Source organism: Podarcis cretensis (assembly GCF_951804945.1).
Source record: "Podarcis cretensis genome assembly, chromosome: 3".
Classification (NCBI taxonomy): domain Eukaryota; kingdom Metazoa; phylum Chordata; class Lepidosauria; order Squamata; family Lacertidae; genus Podarcis; species Podarcis cretensis.
The window spans coordinates 35035328-35060817 of record NC_137172.1 but is presented as its reverse complement, the minus strand read 5'-3'; the positions used below and the strand labels follow the sequence as shown (position 1 = coordinate 35060817).

Genomic DNA, 25490 nt, shown 5'->3' with positions numbered 1-25490 from the left:
ACAGACTCCTCCGAGCTGGAAAGCCCACCACCTGTCCTCTCGACCCGTGCCTGTCTTGGCTGATTAGAGCGTGTCCAGACGAGGTGCGGGCCCTCCTGGGGGATAGCATCAATTTGTCCCTTGGCACGGGGACATTCCCAGGGGAACTGAAGGAGGCAGTGGTGCGCCCGCTCTTAAAGAAAACATCATTAGATCCTTTAGATCTATCCAATTGCCATCAGTATGCCGATGACACCCAACTCTATCTGTTGATGGATGGCCATCCTGACTCGGCCCCAGACACACTGACCAGATGCTTGGAAGCTGTGGCTGGATGGTTACGTGGGAGCCGGTTGAAGCTAAATCCTTCGAAGACAGAGGTCCTGTGGCTGGGACGGGACGATATGGGATTGGGGGGGGGCAACTCCCATCTCTTGCGGGGGTGCAATTAGTGCCAGCATCGTCCGTTAAGAGTTTGGGTGTAATCTTCGACACCTCCCTTTCCATGGAGGCGCAGATTGCAGCTATAACAAAGGCGGCATTTTTTCATCTCCGCCAAGCTAAGCAGTTGGCTCCTTACCTCTCTCGCCCTGACCTAGCCACTGTGATCCAGGTTTAAGGTGCTGGTTTTAACCTTTAAAGCCCTATACGGCCTAGGACCCTCGTACCTACGGGACCGCCTCTCCTGGTATGCCCCACAGAGAAACTTACGGTCTTCAAATAAAAACATCTTGAAGGTCCCAGGCCACAGAGAAGTTAGGCTGGCCTCAACTAGAGCCAGGGCTTTTTCAGCTGTGGCTCCGACCTGGTGGAACACTCTGTCACAAGAGACTAGGGCCCTGCGGGACTTGACATCTTTCCGCAGGGCCTGCAAGACAGAGCTGTTCCACCAGGCCTTTGGACAGGGCACAGCCTGACTCCCTCCCTTGGCAATCTTCGCGGAGCTCTGGCCCAATGGTGGCCAGTGGCTTGAATTTAATTAATTTTATAATGAATGATTTTAGAGTGTTGTTTGTGCTGTACATTTGTACTGTTTTATTGTTGTTAGCCACCCTGAGCCCGGCTTCGGCTGGGGAGGGCGGGATATAAATAAAATTTATTATTATTATTAGAGCAGCGGTGGGAAAGCTCTGGCCCACAGGCCTAATTAGCAGCACAGTTTTTCCAAATGCCCACCAGCCCCACACCTAACATTAGGTGTGACTTCAGTCAGGTAAAGATGCAGCTGCAAAAGAACAAATGGGTGCCTAAAGCACACTCCCAACTATTTCTTGGGAAGCAGGGCTTGCTGACAGCACCTATCATAGAACCATAAAGTTGTAGAGTTTTAAGGGACTCCAAGGGTAATCTAATCCAGCCTCCTGCAATGCAGTAATCTCAACGAGATCATACATGACTGGTGGCCACCCAACCTCTGCTTAAAAACCTCCAAGGAAGGAGAGTCCAAAACCTCCCAAAGCAGGGGTGAAATGAGGCTTTAATCCACCAAGGTCAAAGACCACCCAAGTGCATTTGCACACACAAAGGCTGGGAGCCTCAATGGTGCCCCTCTGGAGGCCTCACCCGGTGCAAAAAAGCCAGCTAGGTCCCCCTCCCGGCTGCAGCTTTGCCTAAAGGAGACTGTTCCACTGTTGAACAGTTCTTACTGTCATGAAGTTCTTCCTGATGTTTAGTTGGAATCTCCTTTCTTGTAACTTGATTCCATTGGTTCGAGTCCTACCCTCCAGAGCTGGAGAAAGCAAGTTTGTTCCATCTTCCATGTGACAGCCTTTGAGATATTTGAAGATGATTGGTGATGACAACAAACCTCTCTGAAGCTGCCCACCTTCAAGTATGGTTTAGGTTCAAACTGTGCTTGCAAATGGACATTTTCCTTCTGCAGACCAGCTTCGAATGCTGCTTTGTTGTTCTGTGTTGGAAAAAATATATCCATTTGCAGGCATGGTTTGAATCCAAGCGGTATCTGCAAATAGACAGAGCAAGCGTTCACTGACAGCCACCAATAAATTGATCAGCGCTAACAGTGACCCTCTTTTATTGTGGAAAGCAATAAAATGTTTTGTTTTTCTTTTTTAAAAAGAAAATAATAATCAGCTGCCATCATAATGCCACCAAGTAATGGACAGGTGGGTTGCCCCACCCACCAATCTAAAAATGTCCTTAGAGAGTGGGCCAGTTCTGGATCCAGTCCTCAGGATGAAAAATATTCTCTGCACTTGTCCAGAATGTTAGTTGGTGGCAAGTCCAGGTTATATATAATTTACAGTTCTGAGGGCTTATAGAACAACCAATTTGTCACTTTTATTAATTTATTTTTGCCTAGAGGGATGGGTGCACTGAGAAATCCTATCAATTATGCTTATTTTCATGGCTGAAACTAGTTTCTTCTACTGATCTTTCTCTTGTCCCCAGTCCCAACTTTCAGTTCCCATTACATGTTTTAGCTGTTGAGATTCCCTCCCCATTTTCTTCCTGTGATCACATGCATTGCCAAAAAGCCAGGTATTGAATATTTAGCAGTTCTTATTCCCCATTAAATACTTTGCCAGAGTTGTCCACTCAGTTCCCCCTTAAATGCACATCCTCCTATAAAATGGGAGAATGTTAATGCCTGTGTTATCCAAAAGAGCAAGAATCCCTCTCTCCCTTTAGACATGGCCTAATAGATACAAGTTAAAATTGACAGCCTTTTCAGTAATGAACTCTTTTATATTCAGGCAAGCAGTAGAGATGAGCGGAAAGTCTGCAATAAGAGGGTGTTGCCAGCAATTACACCATCATCCCCCTTGATATTCCTTTCAAAAATTAGGTTTTTTCCACTCCTCTCTGCAGGTTATTATAGACTTTCCAATTATGATCCAGAGGTATTTGGATTTTTATTAATTAAAGTACCATACCCCAAAGTGGTCCCAAGGATTTCACTTGGGTTTAGTATAACCAAGTCCCTCTGTGACCCTTTATTCCTGCATAGAAAATTATTTCCTGGTGTTTTCTCATTTTAGAACTTGCTGGCTCTCATTGTCAGGTACAAAATGTAATCCTTTACAGTTTGGGCCAGTCTCAACACCTCTGCATTATGAACACTGCAGTGTACAGCTTTAAAAGCAGCAAATTCTCTGCTAATAAGAAACAGCAAATGAGGTGTGGGTGAGCACACAGATTTAAGCAACTTCAAACTAAATGCAACTTGTGAATACTAAAAGGAGTAACTTACTGAGGCTACAATAAATAATAGACTTTTTGGCATCAAATGGATAATAAGAGAACTGAGCCTTTTATCAAAGCAGTAGTTGTGTTGTTTTTTAATCTCTATTTTTAATTGTTTCATATGCAATAACTATCTCTTAGAGAAGCTTTTGCCAGATATTTTGGGTCAACCTCAGCTCCAGCTACCACAGCTGTGCTGGCTGGGGTTGATAAACACTGTAACCTAAAACATCTGAAGGACATCAGGTTGGTGAAGTCTGCATTATGTGCAGGATCAGTCCTGCTACCCACTGACTTCTACTTGGCATTTTTGTGTGTGGTGTGCGTGTAAAAATAAGGTGCTGGTACGCGTATCTTCATAAAAGAACAATGGATGCCAGCACAAAATGGCTGCCATGGGCAATACAAAATGGCTGCCAAGGCCAGCAACAAAAATGGTGCTGGTACTCCATACTGTTGACGACCATCATACACAAAAAGTACTGCTGCTACTTTCCCCCAGAAGTCTCTGGTGAGGAATTTGTTCTTTTCTGGTATAATAGTAAGGCCATGTGCATGCATAGACCAAGAAAAGGGCACCTCTCTAATTTGACAGTATAGCTTTTGATATTAAGTCCATTTCAGATGTTACAGAAACCCTATAACTATGCATGGAAAATGTGTGAATGTAATTGCAACAGCAGGCTCCTTCCCTGACCCACATGTTCATTATAACATGTAAAGCTATGCATGGAGGTATTTACACTTATTCTATTCAATCTTGGCTGGTTATGGGAGGAGCTAGCTGTTGCGATTCCACTCCCACCTTCCCATGCACTTTCAGATGTTATAAAAAAGGACAAACGTTGAAAGCTTTTTAAAAGCACAAGGAAACATGTGGCCTTCCTGACCATTGTGGCATGACATAGTACAGCAACTTTCCCCGACTCCTAGGCTTTATCTCACCATTCAGACACATGATACCACTGCTATCAGCAACATGAGAATTGATATGTTATGGTTTGGCAGGACTCATGGTAAGAGCTCCAGAAGAACAATGACCCTAACTGTACATTACACAGAAACATATAACCATACCTGGACAGCTGAAAAGCTGCTTTGGGATGCTATTTTTTGGAGCAGAACATTGCCCAACCTTTGGATTGAGCAATGAATGCTGATGCACCTTGTGCTCCTGTGCATTAGTGCACAAAGAGTAGTTCGACCCCAATTCATCTTACATTTTAGTACTATAAATATGTCACTTAAATCTACCCTGAATACCTTGATTGATTTCCCATCTTCCTACAATCAATCATGGTAAAAAATCAAATCAACTTGGACCATCCACATCAATGCTTTTAAAACCACAGCTTCTGAAAGTGTAACTTGGGCTGAAGGTGTACAAGCGGCATGAAGAGAGCCAGGGTCTCAGATTTGTTTATTTTTGTTTCTTTTAATTCAGAAAGCAGAGAGCTGACTGACTCCTGCCAACTGAACACAATGTAGGTGGCCTCTCAAATTATGCTGGCAGATAGTACTGAAGGCAAATGATGCCAATTGCCTTTTGTTCACCCTGCACACAACCAAATGAGTATTTTACTCTCTCTGTGTGTATTTGCTCTCAACAGGAAGAATGTAGAATGTATTGCTAGGGTAGGTCAATTTGCACAACCAAATGAAGTAATCCCCCCTCCCACCATCAAGTATTTACCAAAGTGCCAGATTAATAATAATAATAATAATAATAATAATAATAATAATACCACCTTTATTGTCAATGTACAACCTGTGTACAATGAAGTTAACCAAAATTAATCTAGCAACCCCGGGGAGGTTAAACTCCTTAAACTGATAGGCCAGAATTGGGTCAGGAGCAACTCCTAATCCCTACAAAACCTTATTTGACAGTCTTGCTCAGTCATCTGAACAACTAGGAGACCTATTCCTTCTGTCTATTTGGGCCCCGCCTGATCTCGACAAGAGCCCCATGGGGTGTGGTAAAGCAAGGTAGTGCTATGAGAAGGTCCGGGGAATAACTTGCTTCAAGATTTAAGAAAGGTCTGAAGCCTTTTGGTCTCATCCAGCCTTTTGGCCAAATTATTATTCCTTGCCTCAACCCCTTCCTGGGAGGTCTTAAATAGGCAGGACTCTGGCTTGGAGGCTAGTCCTCCTCCTCCTCTTGGACAATTCCCTCCAGGACTGTTGCCTGAGAATTGAAGGTGAAGAGCATAAACTTCTGGTGGACGTGGATCTCAGAGGTTATGATTCAGAAGCTTCTGTCTCAAGGGTTCACCCAATCTGATAGGCCTGGACTCTGGCCCAGTCACAATGCTGGCACTTGGATTGATTTCCACCTCCTTTGCCTCTAGTGCTGTTGCTTCTACAAATTTGGTTATCCCTTCTTTATTTGGGTCAGAGCCCCGGCTGCTGCATGGGGTGGGAGTCCTCACAACCTTGCCCCCAGTTGCCCAGGAGCCAATATTAGGCAACAGAGATGCCTGTCTCTCGAAGCTTGTTATCAAACATATTAGACTGAAAGCATTTGGTAAATTGGAATGGATGCTGCAGTTTGCACACACGTCAGCTGCTTGGATGAAAGGAGTTATTGGCATCATACATGGGAGCTCAGCATATCTGCAAAGAGTAAATACACAGGCTGTAATGAACTGGCTCAGATTGAATTAGCTGGCATGCTGCCTGAATGGATGCCTTTGGCTTTCATTTCCACAGTTCCTAAGCTCTGTAGTAGGACATTCCAAGGCCTTTAACACCTGCTGAAGTGAACAAGAGCAGGCAATGATCTGGATGCCCCAAGCCATGATGCTCCAATGAGGCTGGCGTTCATTTTTCAGATGATGGCAGATGGCACTCTCTGTGTGCAATGGAGCCTAAAGCAGACTCTGGGCATGTTTAAAAAGATATGAATCTAGGATCTCATTGTTATTGTTTCTGGGTTCTCCCTCCCCTCCCAACCACTCCCTTGATATATATTTCCAGTAGGTTATTCAGAAGCCAGAAACACCATTAAAGAATGTAATCAACCATCCTGGCCTGACATTGTCTCATCAGTGCTTTGAAAGCCTTACTGATTCACTAAACAGAAAGCTGTACAATGAATTAGGAGAACTCTCTTGTTGGTTTAGTCCAGGGGTTAAAATAAATTGCACTCAGGCATAACTAGAGCAGCAACGATGCCTGTGTTGAACTGTGATTACCTCCCTGGGCAGCCTATCAGGCATGAGATGCTCCTAAACATCACTCTAAACTACAAGATCAGATCAGATCAGATCAGATGGGTTCTTGATCCTATCGGTTCCTTTGAAATTGCATAGAATGAATCAGAATTCATTTCCAGGGCATGTGGTAATAATTACTCAAGACAAGCATGCAAGTTGCTGGCATCTTTCACATGGAAGAAATAAGGACATAAGCTATCACTGGACATTCCATATCCTTGGTATGAAGTTTGAGTCCATTTATATTTGCTTGAATGAGAACAAGCTCTGCTTTTATAACACCGGAGCTCTGAAGAGTAAAATATGAGTAACCTTGGATGGATACATTATGTTTTCATCCATCATATATCGCTGGCATAATTAATCCTAGTGTAGAGGAAATTCAGCAACAAAAGTGGTTCAGGCAGTTTACAAGATTAGAGTCGCCACCTGGACCATTTGAAACCTTTCTGTCAGATTTCTGCTACCTGGCCTGACACACTTTCTCGCTGATATTAGGCTATGCATAATCTGAAGCCAGCACTCCTGTGTACTTAACATATGCAAAAGAGCAATGGCCTTATTCTTCCTACTCTAGTAGAGGTGGCAACCTAAGCAGGAAGGTCGCCTATGACAGCTGCTTAGTAATTAAAGTTTTATCATGCTGGAGGCTTCTGACTTCTCCATTATCTATTGCATGGCTCAGGCAGGCAGATTGAAGAAGAGATTTGTGAGTAGAGAAGTTTGAAATTTTGTCCTCTAATGTGAATGCCCTGATTTGGCAAACGGAAGCTCCATATTCAGAAAACTCAGAGGAAACTTAATCATACAGTAGCTGCATGGAAGGGGAGATAGCAGCTGCAGAAGAATATATTTCAACACTGATCTAGCAAAGATTTAGATGGGTCTAATCCTCCTGTGACTTGTGACATCTCTACAAGGTCAAAACATGTTTTATGGGTGGATAGATGGATACATCATTAGGGGCATGTAGTTTACTATCACTTGCAATGGAAACAACTTTTGCCTGCTGGAGTAGAGGGAGACTCTTTAAAAGAGGCATATATAAAATATGAAGGTTTGACATGCAGGGAAGTGCTTATCTGAAATATTCACACCTCTGCACAAATTGGGTTGGGGCTCCTTTGAGTTAGGGAAGTCTCTGAACATTTTATTTTCAGAAAGGACGAGTAGTGCTATGAGAGCAGTATTTTACCACCCTGCTTCTGGTCACAGGAGCAAAGTGAATAATGGAAATCTAATCCCTTCTGGTCTTTCCAATGAAAAGACATGAATCTGCATAGGGCAGGAGTGGCCAACATTTTGGGCAAATGGATCACAAGTCCAAGATATCAGACAGGGCTTCTATACTGCCTGCTAACTAGCGTGTGTGTGTGTGTGGGGGGGGGGACATACATATAAGGCTAAAGGACTGGTACAGTTATCAAAAGCCAAGAGTTTAGTGTGGACTGTGGCACTTGTCCTTTTGCCTATAAGATCTAAACTGCAATAATGTGCCACAACAAAAAGCATCACCATGTTGCCTACATCATAGGTACTTCCAGGTAGTTAGGACACATGATTTGCATGCAGAAGGTCCCAGGTTCAATCCTTGGCATGCCTAGGTTGTTGTTTTTTCCAATGAACAGGTGATGGGAAAGGACTCTGTCTGAGAACTTGGAAAGCTGCTGTAAGTCAAAGTATGCAAAACCAGGTTAGATATACAAGCAGCTTCCTGTGTTTCTCATGGTGCAGGTGGGGACACCATTTCTCAAAACCCCATACTATCGTAACAGTAGACATGAGGATTGTCCACACTAGAGCAAAATCTGGATTTGCACCAGCCTGTCTCCCCATCAATGTTGGCCATCCACAAGATGCCCTCCCCATCTCAGTGTCGTCTTGGACTCTTCTCCCTTTAAGTGTGAGGTTCTTCAATCCTTGGAAAGTCTGAAATGGCAAGGATTTAAAAAAATGTAATGGGGGGGGGGCAGAGTTCAGGGCAGCACTAGGATGGGGTCTACATTTTGCTCCATGGTGGACAAGTCCATAGTGTTTTGGGGCAAAACTACTTTCCCAATCTCATATATGTTGGTTAGCTACATTCTGAACATGAAGCAAACTTTATCTGCTGAGGTAACGACATAGAAGTCCAGCTGTGGTAGCTCCTGTTTGAAAGAGTGCTGGACAGGTGCAGACTCACCACAGACACTTAGGCATAGCCAAGAACCCACATCCCTGGACATCATTGAGGATTAGGGGGCATGGAGTGCTCCTACATACACGGGACCAAGATCTGAAGTTTCCCCCACTCATATCCTTACAGGAAAAGTGAAGGGGTTTATGTGGGAGACTTGGTGAGACAGGGCTCCAAGGTGAAAACTTCCCTGAGACACTGAGTTCGGTTCAACATCTTTCTGAAATCTACTATAAAATTCCAATTGCTGGCCTGATTGTGAAATGCCCATTTGAGCTGTCAAAGCTAAAAGAGGTTGAGGGGAGGAGAAAAATTTTAACACGTAAATCCAAGCCAGTCCGACTGGGAAATGCTGGAGAGGAAATAAATATGGGAAAGCAGAATTTTAATTTCGCCATCATATTTTCCAGCTATAACTCCATTATGAGGATGATCACTTGCTCCTATCCTCCGGGATAATTAGGGGGCAAGGACTTGCTCCTCTCCTTGCAATAGGCTTGGAATGATGTTGAATTATTCTGGTCACATAGATTGATTGCTCCAGTAAAATAGTCTTCGAAGCCTCAAGCCAGGGCTTGTTCAGAGCCGAGGCTTCTGCACAGTGTGAAAAGAAGCAAGAACCATTGCCAAAATCTGTTGAGTCTTTATTACCAACAGCTGCAATGCTGGATCTGCATGGGCGACTTTTAAGTGTCACTGGGAGTGACAGAGGTGGGGCAGTAATAGATTGCAACTTTCTCTTCCCCTCCTCAACGCACTTTCAAACACAAGTTTAATTATTCACCCTGTTTATGGACGGGGGAGGGGGGACTAACACACCTTGGGAAATTATTCACCCGGCTTCTGACAGCAGGCAGATTATGAGAAATATTCACACTTGCTGGTCTGTGACAAAATGGAGTTTTAAAATATTTACATTTTGCATGTGCTGCAGGCATGAAGGAAGGAAAGGAGAGAGTCTTGTAAAGGAAGAAGCAATGGTAAGAGAGGAAATTGAATAGGAGTGTGTCAATATGTCAATCGAAATTGAGGTAGCAAGTGTCTAATTGTCTGAAGAAAGACGTCCACTAGGAATAAATGCAATCAAATAATACAACATAAAAGTCTCCTAACCTAAGCTCAGGAAGAAAAATCACTATAGCAGAGGGATGTTGTCAGAGAAAAGGGGAGCCAAGGGATGGTGCAGACAGTGTGGGCATGCATTAAACACAGGGTTACTAGTTTGGATAAAGTGCGGAAAAAGGGTCACCTTTTTCAACATGAAGTGGAGTGCGCAGAGGATGGGAACAAAACCTGCTTCCTCCCCTGCTATATGTTCCTGCTTTAAGGTATCCCCCCCCCCCCCAGCCTGGCTCCAATACTGGAAGTAAGCAAGTCTCAGGGAAAAGGCCTTAAGGAAGTGTATCACGGGAAGTTTTGAAGGAGGGGAGGGAAAAGTTTCACTCCTCCCTGTGTTTTATTTATTTTGTAATGGGAAGGTGTAGGTGTGTTGCCTGTTTGGGGAATGGTGGCCCGAGCATCATCAATTTGCCGTCTGTGAAATGGGCATTTTGTGCTACCGATTTGATTTTCAAAGGCCAAGGCCAAAAAAGGTTACGAAACCCTGGCTCATGCTCATTTTGCCCTTTTCCATTACGACTACTCCATTCTTTTCATTCTGTTTTCTTCCATTAACTTCTCTAGTTATAGAGATTTCCCCAGCTGCCTGGAGCAGATTTGGGGGAGGGTATGAGGCATGGGGGGGGGGAGCCCTACTGCACCAACAAAAGTCTTTCCCTGTGCACAAGGAATTAGCTAAATAGTTCCTTATGTATTCTCTCTGCTCTCATAGCAAAATGTTGACCCCAAGGTGACAGCTGAGGGAAGGAGGGTTCACCTAGAAACACAGGAAGCTGCTGTGGTCAGACCATTGGTCCATCTAGCTCAGAATCGTCCTCACTAACAGCCAATGACTCTCCAGGGTTTCAGACAGGAATCTCTCCCACAGCTACCAAGAGACACCAGAGACCAAAACCAAAAAAGTGTAACTTCTTGCATGCAAAGCAGATGCACTATTGCTGAGCTTTCTCACCTCAGCTGGAATAACTGAGGACAGTGGGCACACCATCAAGCTAGTCTATTGAGCAAGTTCATCTTATGTTGAGTTACACTGCAAGAACTGGATTTGCCACCCTTCCATAAATACTTGTTTCCATTCATATCTCTGGTGAATGTTAGACAAACACTTGATCCTGACAACCTCCCAATTACTGTGGCCATTCATGCTGTGTGTATGCCTCGGTTTTGCAATTATGCACCTAAAACAGCAAGAGGAGAAACTCTGCAAACCAGGTCAAACCCACCCCCAAACAAACTCTATTCTTATTAGAGTTTCTTATTAGAGAGTCTCTTCTGAAATCTGAAATGTTGTTTTCCAGGAGTGGGGAAAGAGAGGGGACAAGGATACAGGTGCCTTTGCTTGCCTGTTGCAACACTGTTTTTATATGGATTTCACTCCCAACACATAGTTATTTGTCCTCAACAATCTTCCTTTACCACAACCTTCACCAACCTGGGGTGCTCCAGATGTTGGTTTTTTGACTACAGTTCACATCAGCATTGGATGCGGCTGGGGGATTTGGAGTCCAAAGCATCTGGAGGGCACCAGGATGGCGAAGGCTGCTTTACAGAGTTTGCACTGAGACTTAAGTCTCTCAGAACTGTGGCTCTAAATGGGCATCTATAAGAATTCACTGAGCTCCACTTTCTATTTGAAAATGTAGAAAATGTTAGCATTACTAATACAAGTATAGAAAAATCAAACTTCAGATATATGGATGCAATGAATCTGAACTCTTTGGGTACTTATCCAGGATGCTTTTGTATGACCTAGCAGTTCCTATTTGCACAATTCTGCTGTAATTATTCCAACGCACTCTGCAGCACTAGTGGCAAAGCGGTTTCCAATTTTAATTTTATACGCCTCTTGGGTATGTAATTTTCCTGCCGCTGCTAAAGAGCACCAGTGATTTACATCAGCGATGTTAATTACTTCTAAAGGCCAAACATGACAGTTTTCATTCCCTCCTTACTTGAGTGAATTTATCATTCACAGAAGTACAATAGTCATTCTAAGGAATGGGCAGTTCTGGCTGTCCCCTAACCTACGATGCTCCTGTCCCTGTACAAATTAAAAAAGAAATCTTAAGGGGAGCTTTAAGTCTGGCACACATTGATCTATCATCCTTTCCCATTGGTCTAGGGATGAGTGAATGTGTCAATTTGGTTTCTCTCCATTTTTCACTTTTTCTAGCCTTAAGTTCAGTTCTTTACATTTCCATATTCATCTGTGTGTCTTTTTTAATAAAAAAACTTTATGAAAATTAATTAGCATTTTAATGTGAATAATGCCCAATATACATATTTTTGCAAGCTATTTCCCTAATATAATGCATTATTTGTGGGGTTTTTACTAATATATGCTTTTTTATGCATATTTTATCCTAGTACAAACATTTCTGTCAACATTACTTAGCTGGAAAACATTTCAGATTTCAGAAAACTGCAAATTTTGAAGTTGTGCTTCAGTTCATGTATTATTTGGGGAAGTGTGATTAGGTAGGTCTGCATTTAAATGTGAACTGAACCCAATTCTTTCACCAAGTTTCTTACACAGGACTCTCCCACTTCAAACCCAGTTTTGAATGGCGCTTTTTGTGAGTCTTCTTTTTCTTTAGTCAATAACTCCAGTTCACCAGTGGAGGCGCTATTTCTCACAGCTGGTTTCAAACTCAGGGTCCCAAAGATCAGTTTCTAAAGGTGAGAGAAGAGTGGAGATAATGGGTCCTCCACTCTTTGCTTGATAAACACAATTGCTGTGTATTTCACTTGGTTCCTTGCACGTACACATTCACAAAGGAATTCACCATGCTGCCCACAGTAAACGGAAACATTGGTGAACATGTAGTAACGATTGTCTTTGCTACTTAAAGTACAGAGATGCTCTACACCACTGAAAGCAGCAGCCCTTGGAATGGAATACCCGACTTGTTTGGAGGTTCTAGCAGGGGAGCGCAGCTATCGTATACCCTTGACCGAAGAACGGTACATTCCTTCTATCTGGGATGGTCATCTTCTTCCACCGAGCGCGCAGCTTTGGGAGGGATGCACATGGAGCGGTGAGGGAGGAAGGGGACACCTGCCTAGCCAGCCAGATCAGCCGAATCAACCCTGGCGATCAATGGGGTGACAGATGTTGCAGCCAGATTGCCCTCACATTTTGGAAGATAAAAGGGGAAAAATATTTACTTTCATTATTATCATTCTGTGTGCAGGTGTGGGTGTGTGGGTGTCTGCACATATGTGTGTTGTTGTATGCAATGTTTGGGAGGAAATAAGACGGTAAACAACAAATAACAAACTGGGGACTTCCGGTTGGCGCCGGCGCTAATGGCGGCTCGCTCTCCGTTCTCCGGAGAGAGAGCTGCTCCGCGAGTTCGGGTCTGACCGCTACGGCGAAGCGGGGACCCCTAAAATCACAGGCGCGGAAGCCTGTGAGCAAGGAGACTCGGTGGGCATCGTTTGCGCCCCCTTTTACTGCGAAAGAGCCTTTTTAAAGGCTCCGGAGGAGCATCGGGGGAGCGCAGAGCTGAGAGTCGCTACCCAGCTCGTGGAGTGAAGCCGCATCGCCATTAGCGGAGAGCGCCGACTTCTTCCTGTTATTCGGACTGAAAGAGATTCCCGTGAGTAGGATTGGCAACCCTTTCGGGACTTTAAATTCAATTTCTTTTAAAATTTGGCCGAAAGTGGGGACGGTAAACAAAGGAAGTCTGCCTTCCCCAGATTGCATGACTGCTAAAGCAACGGACTTAGTAAGCTGCAATTGACATCTTTTAAGGGACTTTTTTAAAAAAAGGATTAACCCCAGCATTGACTTAAGTCCTCCCCCCTAGGGAGCAGGAACGGGGGGGGGGGGTGAAAAAGAAAGGAAACCTGCAGGAAAACCTTTTAAGAGACAATCTACCGCAGACTCTATCTCTGGGAACGGACTGCCTGAGTGATACACTTTGACAGGGAGCTGTCAAAGACATTGCAAAGAGGAGACTTTATTTGCTACAATTTATTGAGACTTTGTAAAAATTATATGGTTGCAACTAAAAGACTGAGAGAAGTTTTTTAGTAACTTTTCCCTCTGAGGGCTTTTGGATTCATTGTTTCCTTGCTATATTGAAGGTCTCAGCTCCCTCTAGAGGATTGGAAGTAACAGTTGCAACACGATTGTTAGTCACTGGCTTTTTCCATTCAAACCGGTTCCTGTGAGAACGACCTTGGGACATGAGCGGCCCTGGAGACGAGATTGCAACAAGATCCAAGTCCAAGGCAGCACATAAGAAAAGGGGCTCCTTATCAGGACTATTGCCAACAGGCCCAGGTGGACAGGAAAAGGGAATAAGTGCATTCATGGAGTCAGTGACGCAGGCATTATTGAAGATAAATGAATCTTTAGAAAGGTTGAACAAACAGAGTACAGAAAATACCAAGCAATTGGCAGATCTAACGGCAAAATTGGAATTGAACACGAAGAGCGTAACGTCTAATACACAGATTATACAACAGCTGGTAGAGGAGAACGCCACAATAAGGAAAATTGCAGAAGAGGCTAAATCTACTGCGGAATCTACACAGGAAAATTTAGTTCCTGTTTGTAGGAGGCTTGACCAGCATGAGGCGACCCTTTCTTTATGGGACATGCAGCGTAAGGAGAAGAACTTAAGACTTAGGTTGGTTCCTGAGAGTGAGGGGGACAACCTAGTGGACTTTCTCACAAAAGAAATTTCAGGCTTTTGGCAGGAAAATCTAGAGGGAACAGAATTTGAGATTACAACCGCCTTCAGATTGGGTAGAAGGCAAGGCAGGAAGATTCCAAGGGACTGCCTGATTACATTGAGGTCGAAAGAGGAGAGAGACAAGATACTTAGTCTGCATTACCAGAAAACACTCCAGATTCAAAACGTCTCTGTGCAAATCTACAGGGATATCCCAAAATATATTTTGGAGGTGAGAACTCAGTTCAAGACTCTGGTGGACCTGCTGAAGAAGAACAACATACCTTTCAGGTGGGAATTTCCACAGGGTTTGTCTTTCAACTTCCAAGGAAAGAAAGTTAAGATAAAGACTGTACAAGATAAAGAACAGTTCCTACACAAACACGGAGAAGACCTGGTGAAAGGGGTCCTCAACTCAACTGCAGATACAGACTTGGGGAATTTGACATTTGGACTCAAATCACCAACGGACGAAGAACAGCTGCAGGGTGCAGTTGGAGGTAACTAATTTACAATGTCTCTGAGAATTTTAACTTGGAACTGTAATGGACTGAACCTTCCCAGGAAAAGGCGTGAGGTTTTTCATATTTTGAAGAAAGAACAATTGGATCTGATTTGCTTGCAAGAAACCCACGTGACAAGAGCACATAGAAGATTACTTATAAATAAAAGATTGGGACAAGAATTTATTTCATCAGATAAAGTTAAGAAAAGAGGAGTGGTGATATACGCAAAAGAGAAATTGGCTCCAAGACAGATTTTTAAAGATGAACAGGGCAGAATCTTGGCAATTGAGATACAGATCCAAGGAGAAAAAATTTTGATACTTGGAATCTATGCACCAAATGAAGGGAAGGCAGAATTTTATAAGAAATTACATGAGACATTAACAAATTATCTGGATTACAAAGTGATTTTATTAGGCGATATGAATGGGGTTGTATCTACAAATATGGACAAAGCGCAAAGACAGGTGATCTCCAAGGACGGGAGACTACCTAGGACTTTCTTTGAAATGACTGATAACTTGGACTTGATCGACATTTGGAGAATAAGAAACCCCCTTGAGAGGGAGGGAACATTCTTTTCAGAATCACAGATGACCTGGACAAGAATAGATCAAATATGGATTACTAGTGGGATGGCTCCTAAGATAAAGAAAGTGGAAATCTGCCCAAAGACATGCTCCGACCACAATGCAGTAAAGATGGAAATGAAAACAACAACAGCTGGCTCTTTTAGATGGAGAATGAATGACACCCTATTTAAAGATCCAGAGGTGTACCAAAAGGCCCAAAAGACTTTGAAGGACTATTTTGAGATAAATCTAAGGACAGAAGTGGAGAAACGTGTGATCTGGGACGCAAGCAAGGCCGTGATGAGGGGTTTCTTGATACAGCAGAACTCCTTGAAAAGGAGGAAACAACAGGAGAAGAAAGACAAAATTTTGGAAAGGATAAAAGACAGTGAAAAGAAACTGAGATCCAATCCAAAGTCACATGAGATTTTGAGACAAATCAAATTGTATCAGAAGCAATATATGGAATTGATGAACCAGGAGATTGAATGGAAAATTAAACGAATGAGACAAAAGACATTTGAATCGGCAGATAAATGTGGGAAACTCCTGTCATGGCAATTGAAGAAGAGACTGAAATTGAACACAGTTACAAGTTTGGAGGTAGATGGAAAGAATATTTCGAAACCAAATGAGATCAGTAACTGCTTTCAGAGCTATTTCAGAAGACTGTATGCACAAGGGCCGGAAAACGAAAGAGACATTGAAGAATTTCTTAAGAAATATGGATTACAAAAAATTTCGCAACAAAGTATGGCGTTTTTAAATGAGAAAATAACTGAACAAGAAATTGAGGGTGCCATTCAAAACATGCAACTGGGGAAATCTCCAGGGCCAGATGGACTAACCTCCAGATATTACAAAGCCTTGAAAGACTGGATAATTCAGCCACTTAAGGAGGTTTGCAACGAGATATTAGAGGGGAAAAGGGCACCTGAGACGTGGAAAGAAGCCTTCATCACACTTATACCAAAGACTGAGGTTGATAAAAAACAGATCAAGAACTACCGCCCTATATCACTACTTAATGTGGATTACAAAATTTTTGCAGACATTTTGGCAAAAAGACTAAAGAAGGTGCTGATGGAGGAGATTCATAAAGACCAGGCAGGCTTTCTCCCGGGTAGGCATATATCTACTAATGTAAGGAATATAATTGACATTATAGAAATGCTGACAGTGAACATTAATACGAAGGCAGTTTTAATTTTTGTGGACGCGGAGAAAGCCTTTGACAATATATCTTGGAAATTTATGAAAAAGAATCTCCATGGGATGGGGGTAGGCCAAAGGTTTGAAAATGGTATAAGTGCAATTTATTCTGAGCAAAAGGCGAAGTTAATTGTAAATAATGTGGTTATGGATGAACTACCTATAGAAAAAGGGACACGTCAGGGGTGCCCAATATCCCCATTACTTTTTATATCGGTCCTGGAGGTCCTGTTAAATATGATTAGGGGAGATCAGCTGGTAAAAGGGATTCAGGTCGGAGCCAGACATTACAAATTAAAGGCTTTTGCAGATGACTTAGTACTGACCTTGCAAGAGCCAGACACTAGTACCAAAAGAGCTTTGGAATTAATTCAAGTATTTGGCCAGGTTGCAGGATTTAAGTTGAATAAACAAAAAACCAAGGTATTGGAAAAGAACTTAACAAATGTTGAAAGGGAAAGATTCCAAGAGGAAACTGGGTTAGGGGTGGCAAAGAGTGTAAAATACCTGGGGATTAACATGACATCTAAGAATGTGAACTTATTTAAGGACAACTATGACAAGTGCTGGACTGAGATAAAGAAAGATTTAGAAATATGGTCAAACCTGAAGCTTTCCTTGTTAGGTCGAATAGCAGTGATCAAAATGAATGTATTGCCTAGAATGTTGTTTTTGTTTCAGACACTACAAATTGTTGATAAACTGGACTGTTTCAAGAAGTGGCAGAAAGACATATCTAAATTTGTCTGGCAGGGCAAAAAGCCCAGAATTAAGTTTAAGATACTTACTGATTCTAAAGAAAGAGGGGGGTTTGCCCTGCCGGACTTAAGACTTTACTATGAATCGGCAGCTTTCTGCTGGTTAAAAGATTGGCTACTTCTTGAAAATGCAGACATTCTAGATTTGGAAGGATTTGACAATAATTTTGGTTGGCATGCATATATCTGGTATGACAAGGCTAAAGTGTATAAGGGTTTCAAAAATCATATTGTCAGGAAAGCACTACATAATGTATGGATACGGTATAAAGATTTACTGGAAAACAGAACTCCCAGGTGGCTTTCACCTATGGAGGCTAAGGAAGTAAAGAAACTTAATATGACAACCAATTGGCCGAAATACTCTGAGATTTTAGAACAAGAAGGTGGTGAATTTAAATTACAAAGTTATGAGAAAATAAAGTCCAAGGTACGAGATTGGCTCCATTATTTTCAAATAATGGAGGCTTTCAAACAAGACAGGAAAATTGGTTTCCAGGTGGAGAAATCGAAATTGGAAACAGAATTGTTAGAACCCAATACTAAGAATTTATCAAGAATGTACAACTTGCTGTTGAAGTGGAATACAATAGATGAGACAGTGAAGTCTGCTATGGTTAAATGGGCACAGGACATAGGTCATGACATTATGTTTGCTGACTGGGAGCAGTTATGGACCACAGGTATTAAATTTACGGCATGCAATGCCTTACGAGAAAACATTATGAAAATGATTTATAGGTGGTACATGACCCCAGTCAAGCTTGCGAAGATTTACCATTTGCCCAATAACAAATGCTGGAAATGTAAAGAGACTGAGGGTACCTTTTTCCACCTTTGGTGGACCTGCCCAAAGATTAAGGCCTTCTGGGAAATGATTTATAATGAAATTAAGAAAGTGCTTAAGTGCACCTTTAACAAGAAACCAGAGGCATTTCTCTTGGGTATGGTCGGCCAGTTGGTGCCGAAGAAGGATAAGAATTTCTTTTTGTACGCTACTACGGCAGCAAGGATTCTTCTAGCAAAGTATTGGAAGACACAAGAACTACCCACGTTGGAGGAATGGCAGGCGAAAGTGATTGACTTTATGGGACTGGCAGAAATGACCGGCAGAATCCGCGACCAAGAGAAAGAGACTGTGGAAGAAGATTGGAAGAAATTTAAGATGTATCTTAAGAACTATTATAAAACTGAGGAGTGTTAAAATGCTGAGGGAAAAGAAGACGTAGAATTGCAGCGATAATTGGGTTTAAAAATTTAGGGTGGAATAGAGAAAGAGGACAAATTTATATTTAATTGGGTAAGATAGGTTGCTGAATAATGGTACTAAACTAAGGATGCAAAAAGGGAAAGGTATGGGGAAGTCCGGGAAAAGAGGGTTATGAAAATAAGGTCAAGAAAATATGAGTTTGTTGTTTGTTTGGTTTTATGTTGTTTTTTTGTTTGTGATAAAAAATTGGAAATTAATAAAAATCATTTAAAAAAAAAAAAAAACAAATAACAAACTGGAATGGAATACCCAACACTGCCCAAGCCATTAGTATTTGTAGCTCATGTCATTCAAATAAAAGGGTGATGTGAAGGGCCTGATAATAGCCAGACATACATCTTTTTTGACAATCTAAGCACCTTGCACACTTTTCCAGTTTGCAGCTAAGCAAGTATACTTACCTCACAGGGTGAGTTTTTCATGGGAGCTGGAAAAACAGCACTAGTCACCACAACTGTTTCTGCAGCTGGCATCTCACTGGTGTTAAGCAAAAGTGCACATTCTGGGAGGGGGCAAAAGGAGGGGAGAGAAGAAGGAGAAGTAAATTTGTTACTACTTTGATGGAACATTTGTGCAGCAGAACAGACTATTTGGTTGTGGGTGGGTGTGCACACACAGACATGCAAATGTCAGGTAGACCCTTATTATAGAGGGATAACACTGCTGAAGTCATTTTTCAGTATTCTTTGGATGTAGTAATGCAGTTTCATATACCCCAGGGCCTCACCTTCAGAATTATACGCAAGCGACCTGCCAGCTTCTCTCACAAACAATGTTTATCCCTGACTTGGGATTTGTTTTCTTCACTTGCTCCGAATCAAAAAGCATCCAACTTTAAAAAAAAATTGATTTTGAGTGAACCTCTGCCATTATGAAACATGCAAAAGTAATATTTCACTGAAGCTTGAGGCTGAAGGTCACTTCTACCATCATCACGGCAACATGAAGAGAACTCCAAAAGAACGGAAATCTTGGCGCTGTGAATTGCTCAGGGCCAGCCTGACACATTTTGCTGCCTGAGGTGAAAGACAAGATGCCTCTCGTCCTCCTGCATTCCATCTGCTGGAGCTGACTGGACGGGCAATTCAGTCTTACTTCAATCCTGGTGATGGGGCTAGTGCCTTGCCACCACTTCCTGCCGTCAACATCTGCCATGTCAGATAGCCACCTCACTCTCCCTAATGGCAGGGTATTGGAAATAAATAAACCTTGGAAATTTTATTCTCTTTTCAGTGACCTAAGACAGTGGTTCCCAATTAGCTAAGAACTGCGGACCCCCAGTTTTTCAAAAGCCAAGCCATGGACCCCCGACTTTTGAATTTTTTTATATCTCTATGCAGCGCTATTTTTCTAGAAAAAGAGGTGCCAGAACTCACCATGGACTCACCCTTGCTCTCTTATAATGGCAATAGCACCCACCTGAGAGGTGCCACAACTTGGTTCCGGTGAGTTCTGTCTGAAAAAAAGCACTGTCTCTATAGAAGTTTTTGTTTTGTGAATGGTGCCACAGGTGGGTTATGTGGACCTCCTGTGGCCCGTGGAACCACTGGCCTAAGACAATTAAATTAGGTCTATCCCCTTCCCCCTGTAGTTTGGTACAACTCTGACATACCTTTCAAACAAAAATGGCTATGTTGTGGATTTCCAATATGCCACAGATGGGCCTCTTGGGAAGTTGATGAACTTTGAGTCCAGCCACAGTCTTCATCTTCAAAGGAGCAGTAGAAGCCAGAGGGAAGTTTTTCTGCAAGGAAAATTGCGGGAGACAAAGATCTGACCAGCAATTCCTGAGCACAGAATAAAGGGAAGTGTTTCTATGGTTCTTCTTGGGTGAGCAGATTGTTCCTTCACAGTGCTGCACCAGCAATGATATATGGTGCTTTTCCCAAGGACTCCAAGAGGTTCAACAGCCATTACTTAGATTACCCTGCAAGGTAGGGTAATGCTATTGTTATCTATAGGTTATAGATGGAATCAGGGCTCAGGTTGAGAGATGGTGCCATTCTCTGAATTTTGCAGTGCAGTGCTCCAGCCAAGTGGACAAAAATTCATATACCATGGTAATATATGCACCAAATGTATATTTCACATTCAAATTTACATTATGTTAGGAAAAATCACTTTCCAAAAATATATTAGGCAAAAATGTGTGCATTACTAAAAAATAAATAAGAAAAAAATCACACTACAATGCTGATTAATTTTTATAACTATAAAAACCCACAAATTTCTGCAGAAATGTGAAGAACTGAATTCAGGTTTGGGAAAATGAGAAACTGGGAGAATGGACAGTGACAGATCCATCTATCTCTGTACGTAAAGTTCCCTGTTACTGTGTGTGTTGAAATTAATGCGGAGCAATTCCTGATATCGACAGCACTTCTTGATTACGTGCCATCACTCTATGGGGGAATTTTTACACATTTAATGTATTTTACATACTTCAAGGTGGAACTGAATGTAAAATATGTAAAATGTACATAAAATATATTGAATACTTAAAATTCCCCAGGATAGTGACAGCACATCACCATGATCCACAGCACCCAGTGGGACTTGCAACATTAATTACAACACGCTTAATGGCACTTGTAGGAATCTGGAAGTACTTTTAAAAACAGCAGCAGCAACAACAAAAAATCTAAAATAGTTACTGGAAACATGGTGAATGCTCAGCCAAGCTTATACTGTGAGTTTCTGTAAATAACAAGGGAAATTATGAGCTCAAACACAGTCAGTTCGTGCACCCCTAGTTTATTTCAGGTGATGTAGATTGCATATGAGAGCAGCTTCATCCACCTGGCCAAACAAGACTGCTTCTGTACCAGTCATGAAAGCCAGATTAGAATGCATATATGACCGTTTATTTATCATTTCTCTATCCTGAACAATCAGTTTACTTTTAAGAGGAATTTTCAGCTTCCCATAAATATTTAATGTACCTAGCACACGCATACACATATTTTTTTTTCCTTTAAAGGGATGTCATTGTATCAATAACTGAGAGTAACTTGAAGTACAATGATATTCCATGTGAAATAGAAAACTGACATACATACTTTTATTTTTGGAGGCTGAATTCATTTTCACAATCAGCATATTCTTAGTGCATTTAAGATCTTTTGCCCAGTTCTTGTTCCTCATTCTTGGTTTTCAATCTGTATACATTCTGATACAGGTTTTATTCCATTTCAGATTCTATGCTTATGTTTTATTACAATTTTAGGTTTGGCTTCGTTTTCCTTGTTTTGGTGTAAATGACCCAGAGAATGTTTGTTACTTGAGTGGTATATAAACAAACACATATGAGGGTAACAAAGATGAGACCTTATCCAGTCGAGTCAACCATTTGCTATGGGTGCAAGCGCTTGATAAAGGCCCTGTCTACATAGACACCTTTATTCACTGCAATGCAGCCAGTGGTCCATATTGAAGTAAGTTTATATATGTAGATAGGCCCTATCCATTGACATGAATGGCAGAGATGGGTGGATCTGTCGATTTCAGTTTCTCTCAATTTCTCATTTTTCTAGTCAACTAAAGTTCTCCACATTTCCACATAAGTTTGCCATAAAAAAGTAAAAAAAAAGTGCCATCAACAGGATTTTTGTGTGGTTTTTTTCTTAAGCACATACATTTGGGTATGCAATGTTGCCTAATATACTTTTAGGTAAAGGTAAAGGACGCCTGGACGCTTAAGTCTAGTCAAAGGTGACTATGGGGTTGCAACGCTCACCTTGCTTTCAGGCCGAGGGAGCGGGTGTTTGTCCACAGACAGCTTTCTGGGTCATGTGGCCAGCATGACTAAACAGCTTCTGGTGGCGGTGTAGTCTAAACCACTGAGCCTCTTGGGCTTGCTGATCAGAAGGTTGGCAGTTTGAATCCCCACGATGGAGTGCGACAGGGTGAGCTGCCAACCTAGCAGTTCAAAAGCATGCCAATGCAAGTAGATAAATAGGTACCACTGCGGTAGGAAGGTAAACAGTGTTTCTGTGTGCTCTGGTTTCCATCACAGTGCACCATTGCACCAGAAGCGGTTTAGTCATGCTGGCCAAATGACCCGGAAAGCTGTCTGTGAACAAATGCCCACCGCAACCCCATAGTTGCCTTTGACTGGATTTAACCGTCCAGGGGTCCTTTACCTTTTTAATATACTTTTATTACTTCAAAATAATTACCCCAAATATAATGCATTTTTGAATGTTATTTGCACTAAAAAGTGGATTTTATGCATGCTTTGCCCCTGTATGTGCATTTCTCTACACATCACTTCGCTGGAGAACTGCTTTGCAAAATTTGGAGACATGCACATCTTGAAAGATGGCTTTGTTTCGGTCCGTATATTGTTTCAGGAAGTGTCAGTTATGTAGGTTTACCTTTACATGTGAACTGAACTGAATTCCTTCCCCCATCCTTAATGAAGGAGCCACTCACATAGTAAGGCAGCCATCACCAAACCATTGTCACCCAGTGCTTTTGGGCTGCAACTCTCACCAGCCCCATCCAGCATTGTGGAGAGCGCCAGCCTGTCAAATACTTCAGTAGGACCTCCCAGTTTGCACACACAGGGCTGTGAATCAGAGCGGCTAAATTCATCGTTGCTACTGCATACCCTTGTACTTTTATTCTTTCTTTTGTAGAGACTCTGTTACTTCTAAAATTCTGCTTTGGTAAGAATCATGTGACACATTCAACCTTTTTTTTAGACCTGGAGGTATTTCTTTTTTTAAAAAAAAAATCAATGCGTTTTAGTGCTTGCAATTTTGAAACTCATATTTATTCAATTACTGTCTTGTCATATTAAGAAAGCTTCTATGCAGAAAGTAATATGGATTTTTTTAAGACATTGGATTCCTCGCTAAATCAATATTAAGTCTAATATACTCATGCTCAAAGTGTTAGAGAGGTTTGTGGCTCTGCAAAACTCCTCTCTTCTTTTTTACACTGTTTCCTCTCATTCTTGCCATGGTCCTGTTAAATGAACATTTTATTGTAGCCTGCCCTATTCTTAAAGCTCAGAGTGGGAAACAAGATTTTCTTATGTTGCTGTTGTTAATTTATTTAACATGAAAACATTTACCCTTTTAACAAGTGCCCAATGTCACTTAAAATATAAAACAATAAAATTAACCAACTATAGTACTAATTGTTTGTTTGTTTGTTTGTTTGGTTGGTTGCTGCTGTTCCCATTTTCACCTTTGAAGACAATGAGATGGACATGACAGTACTAAATAAAACTCATGAGTGGCGATGAACTGATTTGCTTACACCAGAGGCTACCTATATATTTGCCTATCCATCTACCCTAACATTCAAGTCGTCTGCCCCTGAAGTTTTGCTGAGCATTCCTTCTCCTCAGTCCAGACAGCCATCTGAACTCAGCTGCACACAAGGATCTCTTGCACAACAATTCCAATGGGGGGGGAGGGGAGAGAGAGTTATTCTGCATGCACAAACAGAAGTGTGTACAAATCAGCTATGTTAACAGAAATGAATGGAGAAAGCAATCAGGCCAGACACCTCCATGAGCACATCAGAGCAATTGTGCATGGAGGGAATTTTCAAATTAGGGCAGATGTGGTTTTGTTGCTAGATACAGTACTTGCAGGCTTATTCTTCTAAAATAAAGAGTTCACATTCCTTCTCCACTCTACTCCATTCAGAGAAAGCAAGGGCAATGAAAAGCCACTACTCAATGATGTGAACTCTCAATGGCAATGAAGTGCCACATCAACACCACACTAGGTACGTGATCTCTTGTTGACTTGAGATTATTTAGTAGGAAGAAGACATGGTTTTAAATGATCTCAAGCAGCTCATTTTGAGGTTCACCAACCACCCCTCTTCTGCCAAATGGTTTGCCTGAAAATTTTTTGCATAGTTCTAGAAAAGTATTTTATTATAAAGTTCTTCCATGTTGTCCCTTTATAGAAATAAAATGGCACATTCATTCTACTTCCATTGGGATTTTGAACTCCGAAACACAGAAGATTCCATCCCCACTTTGTGATTATTTTTACTTCCCCTCCTCAGGCTAAGTTCTGAATAAAATGTCACAAGTAAGTATACCCAGAATTCTCCTTGAAACAGCTCAGCATGCAGTCCAGCTGAATTCACTTTAGTGCCTGCTATACAGTATACAGAATGGTGTAAACAAGCCAGAGCAGTCAGAAGAAGACATCTAAGCATCAAACACTGCCTAGGGCCTGGGAGGTGGGGAAGCGGCAGGAAAGCTTATTGTGGAGCGAGAAATAGTGATGTATAAAAAGAGCAATTGCTAGCCCAGTGTACCACTTTCTTCTGTCATAAATATGTCTTTATGAACCTCTGGCTGTCTTGTACTATGAATGCACAGACTTCTTCACTTATTGTAATGCCTCCTACATGTGGCAAACCAATGACAGCTATTTATTGCAATTCCACTGCAAGCTTTGTAGTTTCTAGCTCATGTGTCAGATTACATTGTCTGGATTCTTTTTTTGGTTTGCACAGATTAGACTCTTATTAGCACAATCCTGATTAGCAAAGGCCTTGCACAGAGCTCACAAAAACACTTTCTGTGGTTATCATTTACATGTCTTGGTATGTTTGCATGTGCATTAAATATCAGATGCATGAAAGAACCACCATGGCTCCATTGCTACCGACCATGACCTTATTCTGTTGAGAATTTAAGGATAATTCAGGCGATAGAAAGAGTTTTGAAAAGTGAAGATATACAGGGCCAATCTTGACGCTCATAGACCACTTAAGGAACAATTGAGCACTGGGATGATATTCGGAAATAT

General features: G+C 41.9%; 1 protein-coding gene across 1 annotated transcript in view; it reads right to left on the bottom strand.

Moving 5' to 3' along the window:
- ALK (ALK receptor tyrosine kinase) overlaps positions 1–25490 on the bottom strand; it is a 626252-nt gene that overhangs the window by 146858 nt on the left and 453904 nt on the right. Inside the window, exons 7-8 of the mRNA XM_079969155.1 lie at positions 20315–20446; positions 19104–19204 (exon numbers count right to left, since the gene is read on the bottom strand). Of these exons, the coding sequence (XP_079825281.1) occupies positions 19104–19204; positions 20315–20446 (233 nt within the window). The remainder of the gene's footprint in view (positions 1–19103; positions 19205–20314; positions 20447–25490) is intronic.